The sequence below is a fragment of the Myiozetetes cayanensis genome, unplaced genomic scaffold, assembly GCF_022539395.1.
Source record: "Myiozetetes cayanensis isolate MyiCay16 unplaced genomic scaffold, myiCay2020 scf4, whole genome shotgun sequence".
Lineage (NCBI taxonomy): Eukaryota > Metazoa > Chordata > Aves > Passeriformes > Tyrannidae > Myiozetetes > Myiozetetes cayanensis.
Window position 1 is genome coordinate 48,223,966 of NW_026087631.1, and position 22,961 is coordinate 48,246,926.

Here is a 22,961-nt window from a genome sequence, read left to right on the forward strand (position 1 = left end):
GAGATTTATGACTTTTTTTCCCCCCCTTGTTGTGTTGTTATGGAAGTGATAAAGGGTATCTAAGTTTCTATCATGTACCACTTACCAGCCACGCTATTGTATTGTATTTCATTACATTATAATATTATATTATAAATTTTTACTATAAATATCAATTCAGAGTTGTATTTCAAGTTCTGGAAATGCTATCTAGAACTAACAATAGCTATCCAACACATTAAAGTGTATAACACTTACTAATATATCACATTAAGACGTATTTTTAAAGGAAGCAATTGTATTCTTTGATCACTGACTAGCTTACAGTAAAACTGATGATGAATTTATTTTTGTAGGTTTTGCTGAGAACAACAGCAGGAGAGATAGATATAGAATTATGGTCAAAAGAAGCACCAAAAGCATGTAGAAATTTCATCCAACTTTGTATGGAAGGTAATGACCCAATGGGATTTGTTGAAACTACTTCATATGAAATCTTTGTGCCCTTTTTGTAAAATAGGGGTTATAAGTATGTTTTAACTTTAATATGTCAATAAATTTATTTCTTTTAAAAATTATTAATTAACACTATTTTTCAAGGCTACTGATGAACCTGGTGGAGAAAAAAAATTGGATCGTTTTCTCAGCTTGAGCAGATGATGTAATGTTGCTGAAATGGTGCCTGTCAGAGGCTTGGAAAGGCTTACTTTTAGCAACTCTCTACAAAGTATAACTGCTTCAGTATGTGTAGGAAATGGCACTGATGCCATGTTGGATATCCTCCAAAATTCTCATTTCTGTGTTGCTGTATTTACTACTTTTTTTTTCTGTGTGTGCTGATTTTTCATTTGCTCTGTTTTTTTGTTGATGGAAGCTCTGTAAAGCTCTCCACTGAAGTAGTGGGTACCAAAATAAGAAGCTCCCTATGAGGAAACTGTAACAAAAATTTGTGAAGGACTTGATGCCTTTATATGTTTTCTAACCACTGCTATTATCCCATTTATGCATTTATAGAGTGGCTAAGAGTTCTTTTCACCTTCATCTGTTAAGCAGAAATATCAGGCTAGGATCTGTGTCTCCAGCTCAGGTCCAACCTGCTCTGTGTTCTTACATCTGTAGTTGAAAGTTTTTGCCATGGAAAATGAATTTCTTAGCCTTTGGTAAGAATTCATTTATCCTAAGTGGGCTTTATTTCTTTTCTGAATTTTTTCTAACTGCTGTGTAGTATCCTAAACTTTGTATAGTGCATTTGAGTATTTCTTGTGAGTATCATGGCATATAACCATCCATGACTATATCTAGTAATGCTGTGATGTTTCTTCATAACCTTTATCAGATAGATAGATAGATAGATAGATAAAAGAAGATAAGGAGAAAAATGTGCCACCTATTTCATTCTGAGAAAATTATCAGTTTAGGCACAGTGTAAGTGGTAAAAGGGGTGACACCTGTGTTCTACACTGGAAATGCTAATCATCTGAATATGGCTGAATATTCATCATATGAATATGGCTGATGTTGTATGTGAGACATTGTCTGGGGCAGAGCATAGTAGTTCCAGCTCTCCTTTTAAATTGATGCATCGTGATTGTAGTATCATTCTAGTAAGAAAACTTAAAAGCTGAAAAGAAAGTAGTTCATCAAGATCACCTTGGTAGTGATGGGCAGGGTCTTTCGCAACAGAAACATATGACAACACAGAGATTTTTTTGTAAGACTGTGTGGAATAGAAGGGAACCCAATGGCATCAGCAAAACCACTGACAGGACTTGCTTTCTGGAACTTCAGTCTCTGAACATCCCTGCATGGTCTATATGAAAGTTTGATTTTGAGACCACTAACATGTATTTAATGTTTTATTCTTTTTTCCTCTTTATTTTAGAGTATTACAATAACACAGTATTTCACAGAGTAGTGCCTGGCTTTATAGTGCAGGGAGGTGATCCTACTGGTACTGGATCAGGAGGAGAGTCAGTTTATGGAGCTCCCTTCAAGGTGTGTATCTGTACATCTCATGCATTAATTTTTGGTTATTCCCTACCTGTTATTCTTCCTGTGTTGTGAAAAATCAAATGTTATATGAAATGCAGCATTATACACATGCAGTATTTTATTTCACATGCAGCTTCAGTATATTTGAATATGTCCCTTTGAGCTGAGAGTTCTTAAATCTAGCTATTCTTATATTATGATAAATGTATAACTTTATTAGCATGAACTTCCCAAGAGAAAATTGGAGAGAGGTAAAATGAACAGTAGGTCTTGATATGTGACAGCTCAGAAGGGTTTGTGCGTATTGTATCTTATTTAGCAAAGTTTTCTGAAAGCTGTATATGTGTCCATTGGTTTTATTGATATCATCATGGCTCATCTCTTAGCCAGGAGGTTCAAATCCTGAGTGAAGCTAGGCAGGCTCAGCAGCAGTATTCTGTCCTGCCTGATATTTTATTTCAGGTGTGGCAGGCACCTTTAGCTTATGACTGAAAGTGCATAGCCTGTCTCTGGGCCTTGCATCATCTTGGTGCTAGACTTGTATATCTGGCACGAATGTGAAGTTTGGGAGGGATTGGTAACTAAGCAGAGAACAAAACAAATATTACCAATACTGTATTAGCATGGCTGCTTAAAATTAGTAGTATCTCAATATTGCGGTGTTTAGAATTGTGATATTACCGTGCTATTCATATATTTCTCAACATTTTCTCCTTGCTTTGAAAGGAGTCCTATTTTGTCTTCTTTTGATACAGAAAATGTTCTTCCTTTGGATTTTTGCATTAATGTATTATTACAGCCTCTTATTGTGGTTACTTTCAGTTACTTTACATGAATGATGATTTTTCACATAAATACAGTGATTCACAAGAATGGTACTTTTACATGAAATATATGGAAAGCAGTTACTTTTTAAAACACTTCTGATTTTCTTAATATTGGGGGTAATGAATGCAAATAAAAATAATAACAGTTGATTTTTAGGGAATGACTGGAAAAAGATAAAATTAAAAAGGTAGAAATTTTAAGGGTTTTATTAAATAGTATGTCTTTCTGTTATGGATATACTAGTTCCTATATTTTTTGTTTGGTGTTTGTTGGTTATGTGTTTATGGTTTCTTTTGAAGATTGTTATAGGCACATTATTATAGGCGCAAAGGATTAAAAAGATTGACTAAAATAATGTTCACTGCTCAAAATAGAAACTTTTAAATATAATTGTGGCACTAGGTTTCAAAATACTTTGGATTTATTACTGTCTGAATTTAAAAAAAAATGAACAGCATATTTTCTGTGTGCATGCTGATATAAATAAGCCATAGCTAAAGAAGTGAAAAAAAAATATTACGTGCTTAAATGGTACTTTTTTCTCTCCTGTTCTGACAGGATGAGTTCCACTCACGACTGCGATTTAATCGAAGAGGACTTGTTGCTATGGCAAATGCTGGACCCCATGATAACGGGAGTCAGTTTTTCTTTACACTGGGTCGTGCAGATGAACTTAACAACAAACACACAATCTTTGGAAAGGTCTGCTACATGAACTAGAGTCCCAGTTTAAGTTTGACAGAAGCTACTATAAGTTTCTCTGAGGGCTTAATTTAGTCTTGTTTGCTGCTATGTACATTTGAAATTTATTTCACTGCTTTCTCAGCTGTCTCCTTTCTCTTTGTTTCCCATATCTGGTAGAAATATTTCTATGGGTTGTTCCCATTATTCTGTATTTTGCTGTTGTCACTCTTCAAAGTTGCATTTTCATGTTATGCTACCTTTGAATAGTCTTATTAGTATTATTATTGCATTGTTTTATTAACTAATTCATCTAATGCTAATGAGATTTAAGAAAATTCTGTGCATAGAGTTCAGTTACTCAAGAAGAGTCAGGAAAATTTAAAACATGAAACAAATTTACCACTCTCATGATTTACTTAAAAGAAAATAAACCCAATATTTTTTTATTTCAGTGCTTTTTGTTTTCCTGTTTCATAGCTCGCGAATAAGAATTTGGCATTTTCCCTAGCGTACTTTCTCAAAACTAGCTGTATTCCTTCAACTTTTGCCATTAAATTTAAAAACCCCAAACCTTTATACATTGTACTTGCTTTCTTTTAGAAGTCTTACACGCTTACAATATTTCCTATATAATTTGTATTTTCAAAATTCCTCATATAATAATTGCCTTGCATTTTGGAGAATAAATAACAAAAACTACAGGCAAGGACTTTCAAACCTTTTTTATAAATTTGCCAGGTTACAGGGGATACAATATATAACATGTTGCGCCTGGCTGAAGTGGAAGTTGACAAGGAAGAGAGACCTCTCAGCCCACACAAAATAAGAAGTAGTGAGGTGAGTATGTTCTGGTTTGAAAAGTGATGTTCTAAAATTCTTTTATACAGTGTTCAGAAAACTTGGCATATTGTTTTAAAATACTGAATCATTAAATTACAACAAAATAGTTACTAAAGATGTGTCTAAAATTCTGATTTTTTCACAGGTTTTGTTTAATCCTTTTGATGACATTGTCCCAAGACCAAATAGAAAACTGAAGAAGGAGAAACCAGAAGAAGAAGCTAAAAAGTCCAAAGTAAAAGGCACAAAGTAAATATATGCAACATAAGCAATGGCTAATTTTCTTTCACCTTTAATTTGCAGCTTGGCAATTTTTTTGTTTGTATTTCTGCTTTTGAAGCACAAGGCTTTACCAAAATGCACAGAGTAATCTTACATAATTTTAACAAAACTTACTTCCCTGTTTCCAAGGTGGATCATGCAAATCTAATTTCTCTCTTTGCCGTGGTTCCTGTGCATCAGCTGAGCTGTAACTGTTTCATGCATGGTGATAGTTGCAAAAGTAAAAGTTAGCTTGAGTCTTTCCCATATGCAGGGATGGGCAGTCATCTGACTGAGATGACCCTGCAGTTGAAATGTACCAGTTGAAATGAGTAGTAACTGGGCCATGACTCAGTTGTTTTGCACTCTTTGAACTTACTTTATCAGCTACCACTTCTCTCCCACTGAAATACTTAGCAAAAGGCAGGCATTTTCACGTGGCAAATTTCAGTCTCTGTGAATGAAAATTCATAGTCATGAACAGGCAATGAAAAATAATAGGAAATCTGAAGTGTACATGCTGTCAGTTCTGCTGCACAAAAATAGAACATGTTCCAACTGAATGGTTCCAACATAGCATAAACAGTAAACTCTTGGAAAAAAAAATAAATATCATTATTTCTTTACATTCTGTGGATGTGTGCACATTTGATGCCTTTCTGAGCCATCGTATCTTGAATATTTTGTGTCCATTACTTGAATGCTGCTCTGTTGAGGAAAAAAAAATTAAAATTGCAACGAAGGTGTCATCATATAAAAGTCAGTGGAAGTTAGTCAAGTCAGAATTTCCTAAACTGTGTCTTAACATTTTCTAAGTGGTGCTTCACTGTCCTTGTTTTGTCTCAGGAATTCAATAGAACATGCTTTGCCAAATATTTATGGCTTATAGCAAAGCAGCATGTTGTAGTTGTTTGGAATTGGTACATTTAGCAGGACAAGAAGTTTTTTGAAATCACACAGAATGTGAAAATAATATATTTAAAGATAACGGAATAGTACTAAGACTGTATTTAAAGTTTTACTAGAAAATTATTTTTTCTCTCTTAAAGAAACTTTAACCTGCTTTCCTTTGGGGAAGAAGCTGAAGAAGAAGAGGAAGAAGTCAGTAGAGTTAGTCAGGTACTGTATCAAATTAATTTTTCTTTTCAACTTAATTACCTTTTCTGCACATTTGTGAAAGGTTTTAAAGTTCTTAGTTTTGTTCTTTTGTTTGAGTTTTGAACAACAATACTAGAAATTGCTTCAATTTTTAGGATTCTACTGTTCTAACATTTTGATAAAAACAGAGGGTTTTACTTTTCTGATTTTAAAGGTTCCTTCAGTTACTGCGTGGAATTTCTACATTTTCATGAACATACTGTTTTATACTATAGTTCTATGTCTGCTGTTTAAAATTCATGTAGGTGATAGGTACTTTATTCTTTTTCAGCTCCTTAAAGAGTGGGATTTTATGGTAAAATACTTGAGTTTTGAAGATGATCTTGTGCATTGCCAGTGCATTTTTAGCTCCATTCTTATGTGTGTATCCATTATTCTGAGTGCAAAATGAAGTGGGGCTATTATGGAGAAAATAGTCCATTATCATAATTTAATGTTTCACCATTGTGAATTGTTCACCTTCACAGAACTAGGGCTGCATAGGTAGTCTTTGATCCAACATTTCCTTCCCTGACTTTGCAACTTAAATAAAGTTAATTTAAACATTTTTCAGTAAGGTGTTATTCTTGTTTCTACTGCCAACGAAATTATTTCACTAAAGCCCTAGGCTTTCTACAGTTCGGATACCTCTCTGCTTCAGGTAGTGAACAGAAGTTCTCTACCACATAAGTGAAAAATGGTGATCAGTCCTCAGGAGTTAGTTAAAATACAAAAGAAAAACAGTGAATAATGATGGACAGTATTACGGTGAGATGATGTCAGTCAGGATGACAGTAGTGTATTTTTAACTATTTTTCTTTCTTTTTCAAGTTATCAGTCAGACTAACTATACTAGCTGCATTGGTACTGCAAAATTATTTTTGAAATCCATGGAGTCACTTTGGTACTTCTCTTTCTGGAACACTTTCTCTGTTCTTCTGCACATAAAAATGTTTATGCTTACTGGTTAGGTGAAAGCTAACAAGAAACAAGTTACCTTTCTCTTAACATGATCCTTTTCCACTATCTATTGTCTTAAACACTGAAATTAATAATACCCTTTTTTCTTTTTTTTTTTTTCTTTTAACAGAGCATGAAGGGAAAAAGTAAAAGTAGTCATGATCTACTGAAGGATGATCCACATCTAAGCTCAGTTCCTGCTGTCAAAAGGTTAAGATGTGATTTCCAGTTTCCAGAACAGATTTACTTTCAAGTTGTTACACCCGGTTAACATCATGTGTACTCATTGTTTGTCTGTTACGCTTTAAGAATTTAAGAATGCCAGTGCTGGATCTGAGCAAACATTTCTCTAACCCTCTGTCGCTAACATTGGCCATCAGTGAATGCCTAACAAAGAGTAAAACCAAAACAAGTGTAATGTTTATCTGAGTGGTTTCCCAGCCTCAATCAACTTTCGTCTCAGGGGACTCTCAGAGTTTGATGTGATTCATCTGTTTAGTAATCCTTAATAGAGCTCTCTTCAAAGTATGTATTCCGTCTCTTGTAATGTTATTTCTGTTCACACCTTCTGGTCTGGTACAGGAGGAAGTATCTCACTTTTTTGTTCTGAACCTGGCTGCTGCCAGCATCATTTGATAAATTCTGATTCTTATTCTGGAAGGGACAGTGAGCAGTCAGTCCCTTTATACCTCTCTTTACCACAATACTTTCTTAGACCATCTCTTTTCTAGCCTAAACTTTTAAAAATTTACTCAAATTTTCTTCATGCAGAAATTGTTCTGTACCATGGTTATTCTTGTTGCTCTTCTCAACCCTCTAAACAAGGTGAATCATAAATCTTTATGCTTGGATAAAGTTGCGTTTCTTCTCTATTTCTTTTTAATATTTGTTAAATTCTAATTCTAACCACAGTCAATATAATTTCATGAAATTTTCTTGTCTTAATACTCAACTCCAAGAATTTGCTTATCATAAAATTGTGTTTCACAAAAAGTTTACTTTGGAAGGGACTGTTAAAATTTACTGCATCCGAACTCCATGCAAGAGGCAGGGATATCTTCAACTAAATCAAGTTGCTCAGAGCCCCATCCAACCTGGCCTCATATGTTTCCAGGGATGGGACATCTACTACCTCTCTGGGCAGCCTATTCCAATGTCACCATCCTCATCGTAAAAAATAACTTCCTTATATCTAGACTGAATTTACCTTATTTTAATTTAAAACCATTACCCCTTGTTGTATCACAACAGGTCCTGCTAAAAAGTCTGTCTCAGTTTTTCTTATAGAGTCCCTTTAAGTAGTGAAAGGCTGCAGTAAGGAGTCGAGTTTTCTCCAGGCTGAATAACACTGACTTTCTAAGCCTTTCCTCATTGGAGAGGTGATCATCTTATGGCCCACCTCTGGAGTCCTTCCGTCAGATTTCTGGTTTTTTCTGGGCTGAGGACCCCAGAGCTTGATTCAGCACTCCAGATGGAATCTCATGAGAGCAGAACAGAAGGGGAGTGCAAGATACAATTGGCTTTCTGGACTTTAATCATATATTGCAAATTCATGTCCAGCTTTTCATCCACCAGCACCCCAGGTCCTTCTTCCAGGGCTGCTCTCAGTCTATTCGTCCCCCCCTCTGTATTAATATCAGCAGTTGCCTTGACCCAGGTGCAGCATCTTATTAAATTAATGTGATTTATTACAGCGCATTTAGAGTTTCTTTGATGACCTTGGTTACTTATTGATTGCCTAGAGCACACTTCAAAGCCTGGACTTTTGGGACTCATTTGATTCCTTTTTCTCTAAGATAACTGCTTCTTTAAATTGTGGGATAGAAAAAATTTCAAAGCTCATAATTATTAATTTGTGTTAATTAACAGTGGATATATTAACTTTAGTATATTCAGATAGATTTCGTTTTTAATTCACTAAACTGTAGCTGTATAACAAAAGTAAAATTTTAATGTTAAGCTTAATTATCAGTAAAATGCCTGTATAAAGAAGATGTTCCAAAAGTAAGCTATTTGTAATTAAATGCTTGTTTTGTTTGATATATGAAATCAAAAACATCATAAGTGAGTTTTGGTGGGTTTTTTCTTTTAACTGTATACATTAGTATTTTACTTGGATAGCTCAAGATGTGGTCGGACTTTATCCATCGTCTGAAAGTCTGTAGTTTTAAACATTTCTAACTAGGAAAAATTGTGATAGTCAAACAATAGAAGATTATATTAATTGATACTCTTAAGATGAATGTGAGGATGACATAAATGACTAAGTTGACTAAAATTTCAGGTAGCTAACCAAACAAAATTTTTTATTTAAAAAATGGTGTTTTTTTAACGATATTTCAAATCTCCTCTAGAACTTCAAAGTAATTGCATTTTTTTTCTTCTCTTTTTAGTGGAGCAGCAAGTGAGGAAAAGGATTTGAGTGAGGTAAGTAACACTTTTTTTACAAATGAGTCTGTTTTTTACTGAGTGCAAATTAAATTTTCTTGGGAGAACAAATGCTGCTTTAGAGTTTTTTGAGAAGTAGCTTGTCAGATTTCCAGCAAAAGCAGGAGGCCCTTTCAGAGCTTTGAGGTTTGGCAATTGTGAACATTCACAGCAGGATGGAGTTAGCACACTACCCATTGCATTTTATAAAAACTGCTTATACTGTATTTCTGTCAGTAAATTAGGTGTATGGGATTATGGTATATGGGTTGTGTACCACAGAGTGACAAACTAACAGAGTGATAAAAGCCCTGCAATTACTTCTAAAAGCAAGTTACAATTAAGTTTGTCATGAATAATGATATAACTGCAATATTTCAGGGTAAGTCTGCTTATGAGCGAGAGTCCCGTTGAAAAGATTTCTTCCAAGAAAACAAAATTTCATTGCATACTTATCACTTAAATTGTGTTTTTGAAGACTGCCACCTCTGAAAAATGTGAAATCTGAATAATCAAGAAGAAACATTCAACTAAACGTGGAGGGTATTGTAAATACAAGAAAATTGTAATAGTTCAGAGGAACCTCACTGGCTGAAATATGTCTCTGTCTCTAACCGTAGATCATGGGAGTGCCCCTTCAAGTTGCTGTTGAAACAAGGTTATAATATTTGACTAGGAATATAATCTCCCATTCCCCAGACTGAATCCTGAAAAGTACTGGTTTATGTATCTATCCATCATACACAAGTACTAACTATATTGTTCACTGACTTACTGGGGAAGGAAAGGAAGAACACAATCTGTGCTGTTCTTCTACCTAAAAACATCTGCTGGTACCCTGTTCCCTCTTGCTTTTTCCAGAAGGCATAGTATGACTTTAGGTTTTTTGACTCTTCTCCATTGTAATTCCTTCTGTGCAGGAGCATTTAAGTGTTAGAAGGCTTTGGAGAATGCTATTTAATTAATAATTCTTCAGGTGTTCAAAGCCCTTTGTTAAGTGAACTGGATTCAGGGAGTATAGAATGTGGACGTGCTAGGCTGAAGAATAAAAATTTAAATAAATATAACCAGTTAATCTGAGGTAGGAAATAGGAAGGGTTTTTCTTTTTTTTTTTCCTGAATAAATGTTCTTGTTAGATTTCATTTCACTGAAAGATTTTAGTTAGGATCTAGCATTTCAGGCAGTTACTGGAGTCTTGTGAAGTGGTACTAGTATTTTATCATCTCTCTTAGAGTTATTTCAGTTAACATGTCAGAGGATCACCTTCACATTTACATGGCTGTGACGCATTGGTAGCTTTATAGCCAATCATATGGGCACATAATTCTTCCAGATCTCCCTACATCCCCCAAATAACAAGTCCCTAGCATGTAAGAGAAACTTATTAATGTTCACTAAGCTCCTGGCCTTGCTGTTCATGCTATTAAATATCATCCTGTTTCTCTTATTTCAGTCCTCAAAGTCATACATTTCATTCTCTGAAAGTCACATCCTCTGTATTAACAACACCTTATAGCTATTTCTTAAGATTCTTTTTGTGTGCAAGACTTTATTGAAAACATTATGTGACACGTGTTCACAAGACAGAAAATTTTTTCCCCGCCAGTGTAATTTCTTTTTTTTTGCACAATTTGTTTTCCTCTCCCTATTTGTCAGTTGGTTGCTGAACAGTAAGTTTTGTGCAGTATTATGTACAGATAAAACTTGATATCCACCCCCCAATTCAATAACCTTTTTAAACAGGAAAATTCTATTTCATACAATAGCCATTAGTCCTTCTGTCACAAAGTATCTTACTACATTTTAATTTCCATAGTAAAGAGAAGAATAGGGTAATTCAGCTAATAACAGCAGCAAAAAGTAGTAGAGCTTTCAGGCAGGTAGTTTTCCATTTCTGTATCACATGGGGAGCATCCATCATCCAACAGAACAGCCCTTTTGAGGTGCCATATAGTTCAGTCTGGGTGGAAATGTGCTAAATCTATTAGTTGATAATGAGACTTCTGAAAAACAAAGAGTCTAAAAGATGGAAGGTAAGATGGAGTTAATGAGACAGAAGAGGGACTGAAAGAGAAGACTAGGCAGGAGAAAAGAGTAGAGTTGCAGGAGGGAAGGGGTTGAGGAAGAAGGTTATATCCTATTTTCTCAGTGGTTTTCTAGAAGAAAACTGGTAAAATCTTGTACAAAGTGATAGTAATGTTAGGTTTGGGAAGTAGGGGATTTAGCTCAGTGGAACAAGTTGAACCATTTTGTCTCTCCCATTTTAGAATACAATCCATGGAACCCCTCTACTGTTACTCAGATTTACTAGCTTACTACTTAGCAGTTGCAATCTGTCCAGAGATGGCTGGTTTTCTTCCAGAAGGTCTCCTATTCACTGTTTCAGTGAAATACTCTTACCTAAGCCCTAGCCAAATCTTCACCAGAGTCTGTCTTTATCTTTGGCTGTAAATACCTCGAACATGGTCCTGTCACTTCTTTTCTGTATTCTGCCCCCTGCCATTGAGGACTGTAATCACCCATCTCCCTGACAGTTGATCAAGGAAGCAGATCCTTTAGAAAGTTTCATTATCTCCTTTGTCAAATAATAACTTTCTGGTAAATTAAGGGAAATGCTCATCCTGTTCCACTTTTGTCTTCCGCTGTTTAAAAAGAACAGACAAAATACCCACAACAACTTTTCAGTTATCTCATTGGAAAATATTCAGCTCTTTTACTCTGCTGAATATTCAGAGGTTTCTTTTTGTATTCCTGGCTGGTCTTCTCTTGCCTAAATCTCAAATCTAAGTATGGTAGTCTGAAGATTCCTAAACAGTGACTTAAATACAACTTCTGAAATCCAGCTCTTGATTTTTCTCTTCTATTCCCAAAATTGTGCCCCTTGCTGCTTTTACTTTTCTACCCTGTCTCCCCCCATGTTTGAGGACGTGGTCTGCATGCTACTCTTCCTCCCACCTGTCCATCACACCCAGGACATAGACATATGTGCCTTTTCAAGAGCTTACATCCTGGCTGTCTCCTGGATACAGTCCTCAGAAACATCATTTCTAAGTATCCTTTCTCTGTGTGGTTAAAATTAGTCATGTCGTATCTTACACTTTTCTTTTGCTGATTAGCATCACACCAAAGTAAAAATAAAAAGATGCGCCATATGATCTTTGAGCTGGCATTCTTCCATTAAGGTTCATGCAGACTTCCTTCTTCAAGGAAGAAAGTAGTCAAACTTAGATCCCTTGATCTAATCAGGCCACTTTTTCATTCTGCAATTATTTCTACCTCCAAATGTCTTTGAACCGAGGTATTTTATCTCCTTTTGCATTATTGTGCTAGGCCTCGAGGCCTGAAGCCCCTGCTAGGACCTGTGTAGCAAGTTGGGATGATTGATTCCACCTGTTTTCACAGCCTGTTTTGATCAACTTAGTATTTGTAAATTTCCTCACAAAGACTGATGGGCTAACCTCTTCCATCCCATCATGACTGTAGTGTAGCCTTTTTGCAGGCAGTTCTTGAATTTTGTTTTTCTTTTAGTGGAAAATGAAAATTTAGTGTATTGCCTTGTTCAAATTTTTCATTCTTGAACAGTGACCAGAGTAATATCACATTGCTGTGACATCATTTGTAGACCTGCAAGAGTTGATAGTCTACAATAGATTTGTTTAATTTTTTTAACCATACAAAAATATGTAATTTGTGTATAAAAAAGTATTATATTTCTTTTTTTTTTTGTTCCCTTTGAAGCAAATAAAAAAAAATTGATTTGAAATGAAGTATTTATCTTTTTTTTTTTTGGAAGGGATTGTATTTATAAGAAAAATTTCCATATTCAACATTTTGTAGTAAAAAATCTTAAAGAGTTTTATCATTTTAAATAATAAAGGAGGAAGAAGAACATGATGAAGATGCTGATAGTGTAGACAATGAAACTGCTAGTCATGAGAGATCTCAAATAAAGGATCGCATTGCCAAGAAGTTGAAAATTGATGCAAGTGAAAATGCTAAACAGCAACCTGAAGAGGAAGAAAATAAGCCAGAAAAGAAAACTACTAGTCGCAGGTAAGGGTTGCTTTATTTGATTTGGGTTTTTTTCTTTAGATTGTTTATAGGTTAAGGTTTTCTGCTCAATTCCAGGTTTGCAGTTTCAATGTTGATAGGTTAGTGTTACATTAAAAATACTGCCCCTTGCCCACCTTCAACTGTGGAAGATGAGATTGCCTATTGCTTTCTTATCTTTAGTTTTGTTTGGCAGTTTGAACCAAACAGGTGAGTTACATTTTGTTACATTCAGCACTTATTGATATCTTCTATGAGAGCAGTATTTCTGCCTGTGAGTCAGAAATGAAGAGCATTTATGTGTCTTTGTCATGCCTTACTTGGTCTTTCTACTCAGTTGTAAAATTGAGTTTTGTAGCTTTATCTGTGATAACATAGTAATTGTCCATCACTGAGACTTGCAGAATAGAAAGGCTTCCTAGCCATCCAGTGAAGCCTGGTTTAACAGAGTAATCATTCTTGCAGTATAGCACTATGCTTTTCCACAATGCAGCTGGTACATCAGTTTTTCTTTACAGCCATAAAAGCATTGGGTTCCTGTCTTGTAATTTCGCTGTGCCAGTCTTTCTGAATGTCTCTACTGAGTAGCACTCAATTTTCAGTGAGTTAATTTGTTTTCTTGAAGCCTTGTGTCTTGACAGTCTTTCCTGCAGAGTGGGTTTGGGAATTTCTGCTGAATAGTGTTGATATTCCATAAAAACACTCATCATGTATGCAACTGATGAGTAGTGGCTCTGATGTCAAACTTACGAGGAATTATTATGCAGTATTTCAATAAATGTGGATTCCAGAAGTCACTGAAAAATTAAGAGCTTGCTGTTAAAAAGTTTAATGTATAAATTTACTTACTCAGTGAAAACTTACTGGAGGAAACATCGGAAAGGTGGTTTAGGTTTTGTGCTTTTAATTCTGCATAATAGCTCTAGAGACTAAAATGTTCATGGGATTTAAGTGGGAAATTGTGTCCTTTTCTACATCTTCGCCACTCTCGATTTGCAGCTAAGAGTCACACCAGGTACAGTCAAGAAGCCTTGGTAATTTGAGCAAATCCAAGTTGGTTCCACTCACTTCTTTCTCAGGCCTAGATGGTATTACTTCTGAAGTTCCTCATAATTTTATGTTTGCTGAAGAGAGGACTCAGTACACTTAATAGCTGGAGATACACAAGCAAGAGCATTGATATCAAAGACCCAGCACAATAACAAAAATAAAGATACAGTAAACAAAATCTGTAATTTAATTGGGCATTCGTTTTTTCTGTCATGTGATTTACTTTTAGTTAGAGGCAAGGCAACCAACTTTCATACTTTGTCAGATTTTATGTAGTCAGCAAGATCTGTGTGGTCAGATCTGTAAACTGATGTTAATCCATTTCTTTCGGAATAGTACATAAATCTGATCTTTCATAGAGTCATGTAGTGATATGCACACCAACATAAAACTCTAATGCATGAGCATTGTTTTTTATTTTTCATTATTTCTTCCTCTCTACAAGAGCATGTGAGTCACAGTTCGTGAAATACAGTGTCATGATTTTATGTTTTTATATTTTTATGTTAGATATAACTAGGTACTCTTTCAAAGAACATATTCAAGACATCTTGTAAAAACCTGTTGCCTGGTTTTCCTTTCCAATGTCTTTGAAGTTTTGTTGTTTGCTGCTTCAGGAATTGGTGGCTGTACTATCTCTGTTGTAGACAGCTGATCCACTTGAAATATACTGATATATACTGATATTGATGAGTATGATGGATAACTTTGATCCCAAAATGTGGTTTCTAGTCCTGTGGCTGAGATTGATACATAATCCCACTGGTAAAATACAGAAATATTTATCTAGTGTCAATTAAAATGGCTTTATATTAGTATATTGGACAAGAGTACATGGGGGTAGTTTTCTTTCTTAAATCTTGGAAACACTGGGCTGACAGTTTTCTGACTGCAAAAAGAAGTAGTTCCTAGTTTTCAGTACTCTTGCCTTCAGTGATTGATTAGTCTTGCACTCTAATAATGTTTGTGATAATGCCCATAATATTCTCCAATACAGAATAAGTTTAAGCTTCTCAGATTGAATGAACTATTCTTGATCATGGAGACTGAACAAATACAGATTAGTGTTAAACAGCTGTATCAGGTAGTGGAGGCCATGTTTCAGAAATTTGAAAAGACTCCAAGAAAGCTCTATCTGAAAAAGAACCTTGAAGTATATGGCAGCCAAATAACATCCTAAGAATAGCAAAAGACTCTTTTTAAGGGTGGCTGCTGGAAATAAAATTGTCTAAGGTGTAATAGCAAGTTTGAAGCATGAAGGGAACACAAAGCTAGGGGATACCCTTAGAAATGAGATAATCAGTGCCCAAGGTTGCATGATGTTTTGTTCTGTTTTCAGAGATATGTAAGCTACTGGCTCAGATTGTGATTATTCCATTCTTTCAGGGTAGCAGTAGTAGTAGTATTATAGTCAAATGGTTTGTCTTAACTCAGAAGAGGCTTTTATGAATTGTATTTTTAGTAGTTGGGAGGTATGGCCTTGGATGACACTGCTTAGTATCACAAGTAACATAAATTTCTAGACTTACTGTTTTCCAAATAATTGTCTGGCATCCTCTGGCATAAAAATCAAAGCCATGATATTGTTTGTAATAAATAAAGTGTTATTAAATTAGAGGTCTGATGAGATAAAGTGAGATAAACAGTATCAAGTTTCATTGTCTGAAATAGGGACTATTTTCTAAGTGTACTGGAGATGATAGATAATATACTCATGGGTGTTCACCACCCACTGTAGTCAAACTCTGTGCTGATCAGAGGCAGAGATGTGGGAGGTGCAAACATCAAACAAAAAGTTGGATTGACCATACATAGCTTGAGGGTAATGTCTACTAACATATCAGTGGGCCAAGAAACATCTGATATCTATCAAAATTGCTCATCTTATCAGATATTTAAATGTGCTAATAGAATAATTGAACTAAGAATATTTTTTCAGTATATTGCCTTTAACATGCATGATTTTTTTTACAAATATGTATTCATTTATATTAGTCCTGTTTCTTTTAATACAAATGCATGTGAGAAGTCTGAAGGTTGCATATGTTTCAGAAAAGCAGTATGGAAATTATAGACACTTCAAATTCATGGTGCTGAGATCCAATGCCACTTCTAAATGCAATCATACTTGAAATGCTCAAATGCTGAAGGTAATTTTTAGTCATTTCAGTATGCATTTTAACCTTCTGTGTATGTTTTAAAAATAATTGCTATACTTTAAAATTGTATATTAAGTAAGAAACCTCAGGAAAAAGAGTTTCCCCCTAATTTTGGCAAGTTGTTAGAGAAATTCCACAGGTCTATTGTTTTTTTATACAGAGGTTAAACTTCAAAGTATAGAGCAGCTTTTACATGAAGGAATGTATAGAGATAGAAGTGTATGCCATCCTTGCAAGAGTGTTGCATTGAGTTTGTGTAAAAAGGCAAGGGCTTAAGATGACCATCCGAAGACTTCAGAGTAAATAGTCCTCTTCTACTTTGGTAATTAAAGGTATTTTTTTTACAGTTGTTTATATCCTGTAGGTGGAGCTCGGGCACTACACATTTCTCGTTACCAACTTAAAAAATTTTCAGTGCTTCTTGTTGGCAAGACATGCAGTGTGGAGTGAAGTACAGTTGACTGTGCAGTTCTTCACTGTCAACAATTTCAGTTGCATCCTTATAACAGAAGTGTTATTAAATAGCAATATGGAATAAGTGCTTAGAATAGCTAAACTACTGAGAAAGAGAAGCTGTCCTGTTTTTGAATAGTTAATATGACTTAAATTTAACTCTGTGTTTCCTGTTGTATATTTCTCTAACTATGATTTGTGGTTGAACTAAGAAATCACATTTCTTTTTAAGATGTTATTCCTCAGACTTACTTTTTAGTTAAAAGACAAGATGAAATAACTTGGACAAATAAGTTGCATTCCCACAGTTCTTCTTACAATAGTAATGCTAGGCAGGAATTCAAGTTCATGCTCAGTCAGTTTCAGACCAGGCAGTAAAAATTGCCTATAGTTAAGACACCATCAAATTTTCTTAGCATCTGAATAAATACTGATACACTGAGCATGCAAGTTTGCTTTTTTTCTCTCATAGTACTGTGGTGTGGAAAAGCCAAAAGTGATTTTATGTTATCACATGGAAGTCTTTTATAAAAGACCTTTAAATCAGAACTTCTTTTTCCTTTATATAACTGCAGTTGTTTTAAAAAATGACTTGGATATTTTGTATTCACAAATTAATAATATTTGTTAGAATATGTTTGTTATTTATAAGTTGCATTTCTGTGCATCTATGGAATGCATTCAAGGGGGCTGAGACTGACATCATACAAATCTGCTGACTATAACCTTTATTGCAAGGTGGCTGATGTCATTGCAACACTGCTGTATGTAATCTTTCAAATGCTGTGGAAATCCTCTGACTGGAGGATGTTGCCGATTTTGCACCCATTTTCACAAAAGGCAGTGACCATAGGAAGGATTCAGTTAGCCTCACTTTGGCCCTAGAGTAAGTCACAGGGTAAGTCCTCATGGAAGCTATTTCTGGGCAAGTGAAGAAGAAAGTGACTGGAAATAGTCTAAATCTGTGCTACAGATTTAGCAAAGGCAGGATGAGAGGGCAGTGAATATCATCTAGGTTGAGCATGAGGCTACAGTAGATGAGTTTCTGAGGTTTCTTCCAACTTGAATTCTTCATGTTTTGGTATTTTTAATTTTTTTTTTTATTTTATTCTCCCCCTAGACTCTGCTGAGATCTGGGAAAAAGAAGTTCAGCAGCTCTTTAGTCATTTTGATTTTTTGTAATTAAGTTACATGTACATGTTTTTGGATATTTTATTATGCTTCTGCTTATTTAAACTTTATCCAGTATGTCATTGTGTATTCAGGCACCTACTTTTTTGTGAATGTTGGTTGTTTGTAAGTATAGCAATATGATGTCAATACCATGTATTTAGAGCTACTTGTGTACTTTGAAATGTGAAGGTTTATCTGTTTCTGTATGGAATTATATTATTCTTCACAATAATTACTATTTCAAATTCATTAACTCTACTTCTAACGCTTCCAGCATTTTCTTAAACCAACTATAACTTACTGTAAGGCCTGTCCAACATCAGAATTTGTCTCCTGATTTTTCAGTTTAGCATCAGAAAATACTCATTTTATTTGTCTTTTGAGTTTCTGAGTAGAAACTCTCTTTGCAACTGACTTCAAACTTCACTATACCTGTAGAACTGCTGCTGTTTTCATACAGCAAATTCAGGTGATCTGTTAATAGTATTTTAAGCCAAAGGAGACCATTAAATAAACTGAGTATCTCATGCCATAATTTACTGCCATTTACCCTGCACTGAACTCACTGTTTGGCTACAGCTGAACAGGGAAGACATTCAAACATCATTTGTAGATATCAAGAGAGTGTAGTTCGGTCAGTATTTAGTCAGGGAGTGTAGTCTATTCCAGTATTTAGATACATTGCTCCTAACAGTACCTCATCCAGTTTTACATTTTAATTTGTCTGCATTTAGATTGTAGCCAATGAATTGTTTTTTCGGTGCCTTTTTCTGAAATTCACTGCAATATGCTGTATTTTTTCTTACTTCAACTACTTAAATTCTAATTGAGTCCTTTTGATGAGCTGTACATGTTGAGTTCTTTCATTCTTTCACTGGAAGACATTTTTTCCAGTCCTCACGTTTCTGACTTGGGTTTTTTTCCTTCTCCAATTTTTCAACATTCTTTAAAGCACTTTAATCATTAATCTCTTATTAACCTTAATAGTGCTGTGTCCAGAGAACAGCAGCTCTTATTTTTCTTACTTCCACCTCCCTGTTCATGCATAGATTGACCATATCAGTCCTTCTTGTTCGTATTCCACCAATACACTTATGTTGCTAGGTCTTTCCAGATTTCTTTCAGTCACCACTCTCTGAGAACTAGTACATTTACTTGTACATTTACTCTGTTTTTTACTTCCTAGATTGTGGCAATTAGCTGTCTTTCGCTTTTGTTTTATTTAGCAAGCCCAGGTTGCCCAGTTGTTCTGATATGAGAATTTGCTACTCTGACAATTTATGTGATTTGCTACTGGTGGATTTAGTATTGAGTTCCGTGGACTAAATAGATATATTTCTAGCCAGTGGTTAATGTGTCATTGACACCTGTTTTAAGCAGTAACTTTTAAAACAACTGTTTTAAGCAGCCCAATTCTTGAAGATGGTCTTTCTGCATGCTTTGTGGTGCTAATTTTTTTTAAGGACTTCCTTACTTGTAAGTACTAGGATGAATGTTTTCTTGGTTTCAGATAGTAAGAGGGTTTGTTTAGGCTGACTCTAAAATGAGCCAAGTTAGCAACCAGTCAGGAACTCATGCTGAATTCTACTAAGAAACTCCCCAATGTCAGAAACAATACTCTGAAGCCTTTTGGGTTTTGATTAGTGATTTTTCTGTGGGAAGGTTTTGTTGGATTATTGTATTCTAACTTGCTTCAAGTTAGAATACATATAACTTGCATACACATTTTTCATGTGTATGTAATACAGTACAAGATTTTTTTAAAAAAAGATACACTGAAATAAAATTGATGTAAGTTTAATAAAAGTGATGTAAAATTTATTTAACTGTTGAGATGAGCACATGTAAACTGATTAGTTTTCATTTTTGGATATGTAGTGAAACTAGTAACTTTAGCTGCAGTTCATTATAATACAGACAAACCTATTGCCCTTTTATCATGACCCCTTAACTTGAGATTCAAAAGTCTTTGCTGAAGTCCATAAAGTGCCCCGTTTTAGAATAATGAAAAATGCCTGTTAGATGCTAAAATAATAGAAGAAAAAAAAAATCTGTCACATTTATATCACTAGATATACTATACTGCTGCAAATTGCATGAGACTGCCTTGACAGTTGTAATTTCTCCCACTCTTGTATCTTTTCATTTTTTTCATATGTTACTATACTGCCTACATTTTGAATTTAATTTTCCTAGAAGTTTTGAATTCTTACATGTAGGTGGTGCAGCTGGAGATGCAGGGGATGTCATGCAGTGGGACCTTGACAGGCTTAAGAGGTGGACCTTTGTGAACCTCATAGAATCATAGAATGTTATGAGTTGGAAGGGACTTTAAAGATCACGTAGTCCCAGATCCCCCTGCTGTGAGCAGGGATGCCTCCCACTAGACCAAGCTGCTCAAGGGCTTTAACGCTGTCATGGTTGGGGCATCCATAACCTACCTGGGCAGCCTGTTCCAGTATCTCAGCCCCAGTAAAGAGGTAGAGTTTGGATTATTATATGTGACAAAGTAATGAAGTTTTTCCATTATTTATGAATTGACTTTGCAGCATAAGATATGGAAAGCTGCTACCCCCTTGTCAAGATCAACATGTTCTCCAGGATCAGCACATTCTCCATAGTTTTAGGTGCTTCTACATACAGTCCTTGCCACACATGTGCCAAACTCAGCTTGAACTCAAAGAGTTCAAGAGACATGCTTGAAGTGTTGGGCTACCTTTGAAGAATTTTGGAGATTATGTCAGAAATTAAGTAGACAAAATAATGGCCTAAGAACTACTATCATATAGCACAAGACGTAGTTGACACTGAAAGTGCATTGTAATGGTTCTGATTCATGCATACTTCCAGTGGTTTGCAGATCAAACTCTCCTGAATTCTAAATACATTTAAAACTGTTATCCGAGAGAATGTGTCTTGTATTTTACTGCCACAGCTATGATATGCAGAAGTGTGTGAGCTGGAGGTATCTGGACTTTTTTTTTGCCTGTGGTGTTGAGAAGAAACATAAACACAAGTTGGTGGGAATTCATTGTCCAGGTGTTAATGAAAGTAATCTGAAAATGGAACTTACTTTGATGTATTCTTTTAAATTTAAAAGAATTCATTCTTTTAAAACACAGTTTGGTTAAGTGTGTGTCTAATTAATATAGTAGCTCTTCTAAGTTTCTGCTTCTCAAAACGATCAACATTTAACTTCCATATATTTTTAATTTATAAACTGAATTTTTTGTTTGGGAGTTTTTAAGGTTCTATGAAGGTGTCTTTATACACTAGATTACCAGAACAAGAATGTTAGATATTTTTAAGATGCCTTGCTGGATCTGGACCATGGGTAATGTTAAACTAGAAAATCACACACACACAAATGCACTGTAGAAGTAGGAGGAAAAAGGAAGAGAATCAGTACTATATCTTTCCAAGAGTGTCTGAAAAAAGGGAGATGGTTTCAGAGTATTTTGGTTGGTATTGATATCCTAATTTTATAATTATATCATACACGGAGTCACCCACAGGACATATATCATCTTACAGTCCTACCTACCTCCACGTCCGATGTTTATTTTGGTAGGCTTCCACATTACTTTATGTGTGTTTTCTATGCTCTGAGTGACTTGTCTTAGCATACAAATTCAATTAGGACTTGAAACCAAATTGCTGATTTAGAAATCGCCATTTATGCAAATCATATGGAAACTGCTTTCTTCTCCAAATGTTCACGTGACTCAATGATTCCAGTAAAATTCACATATAAGCTATTTTTTCCTCTAAGGCTGTCTCAAGAGATTGTCATCTTGTGTTCCTGTCTAATTGGCCTCCTTTTCTAGCCAAGTTTTTACTCAGCTAGAGTATTGCAGTTGTTTGTGGAGTTCCTTGTAAAATAGATTGCTTATACAGTAAATCAAATGTTAAAAATAGTCAGCTACAAAATCAGAGTCAATCATAGACAAGAGACTTTTAAGCAAGTTTTAGTGCTGGAGAAAGTGTGCGTGACTTTCCGTCCACAGTACAGTGTATAAAAGATATCAGTCTTACAGTGCAATGGGAGCAGCCTCTTGCTGCAACTAGAATATTGAATGATACTTTTGCTTTAATCCTTTTATGTTTTATCAAGTCATTTGGTTATTAGGCTTTTTCTCATCTTCTCCAATGATACCGTAGCACTAATGCTTTTAAAGTACACTTAATTGATATTTTTGTTTGCTTTACATACTTCTTTTACTCAATACATGAGGGATCACTCACTTTGTCCTGACTGTTTTTCTTGAAAGATAACAATAATAGTTGACTTAGCTAGTTGTAATGTTTTGTATTTTATCCATTTTTCTTTAATACTATTCGTAAGTTGCTTTTTGACTGATGAGGTTTTCTATTGTCTCAGAAAATGAAAATAATTGTCTATTTTTCCTTTGGTAAAAATGAATTCTTGAGTTATCTGCAAGTTTAAGAAACTAGTGTAATTCTTTTTGTTTACCTTCTTTAAATTTTGTTCAAGAAATTCAGTATTGCAGACATGTATTACTGACATATAGAAAAGAAAGATTACTTCAGACTTGTTTTTAGAAATACTTTAATTTTCTGAATAAAACTGGTAGTGTTATCCTTAGTGCTAAGGATTGCATGATTCTATTATTCTTTTCAAAATAATGTAGATTTTTCTGCCTCTTTTACTATAACATTCATTTTAAAGAAAAAATAATCCCAGACATACTCTTTGTAGAGTTAATGATTGGCAGTAACTTAAAAGCAGAATGTACTATGTTAAACACAAACCCAGATTGTTTGGGCACAAAACTCAGAATCCCAGCACTAAGATTTTTCTTGGCTAAGCATAAAAGCATGTTAATAGGTATAGTGTTAGCCTAGGACAAAGACGGGATTGTTACTGTGGTATATTTCATCCTGCTGCTACTTGGCAAGACTCAGTGTATTTTTAGGTGAAGTTTGTGTGTGCCTTTGTCTAGTCA

General features: G+C 34.9%; 1 protein-coding gene across 1 annotated transcript in view; it reads left to right on the plus strand.

The window, feature by feature from the left end:
• Nucleotides 1-22,961, plus strand: part of CWC27 (CWC27 spliceosome associated cyclophilin) — a 98,842-nt gene that overhangs the window by 2,819 nt on the left and 73,062 nt on the right. Inside the window, exons 2-10 of the mRNA XM_050330096.1 lie at nt 336-432; nt 1,862-1,974; nt 3,358-3,501; nt 4,222-4,320; nt 4,469-4,572; nt 5,634-5,703; nt 6,812-6,891; nt 9,075-9,108; nt 12,987-13,162. Of these exons, the coding sequence (XP_050186053.1) occupies nt 336-432; nt 1,862-1,974; nt 3,358-3,501; nt 4,222-4,320; nt 4,469-4,572; nt 5,634-5,703; nt 6,812-6,891; nt 9,075-9,108; nt 12,987-13,162 (917 nt within the window). The remainder of the gene's footprint in view (nt 1-335; nt 433-1,861; nt 1,975-3,357; nt 3,502-4,221; nt 4,321-4,468; nt 4,573-5,633; nt 5,704-6,811; nt 6,892-9,074; nt 9,109-12,986; nt 13,163-22,961) is intronic.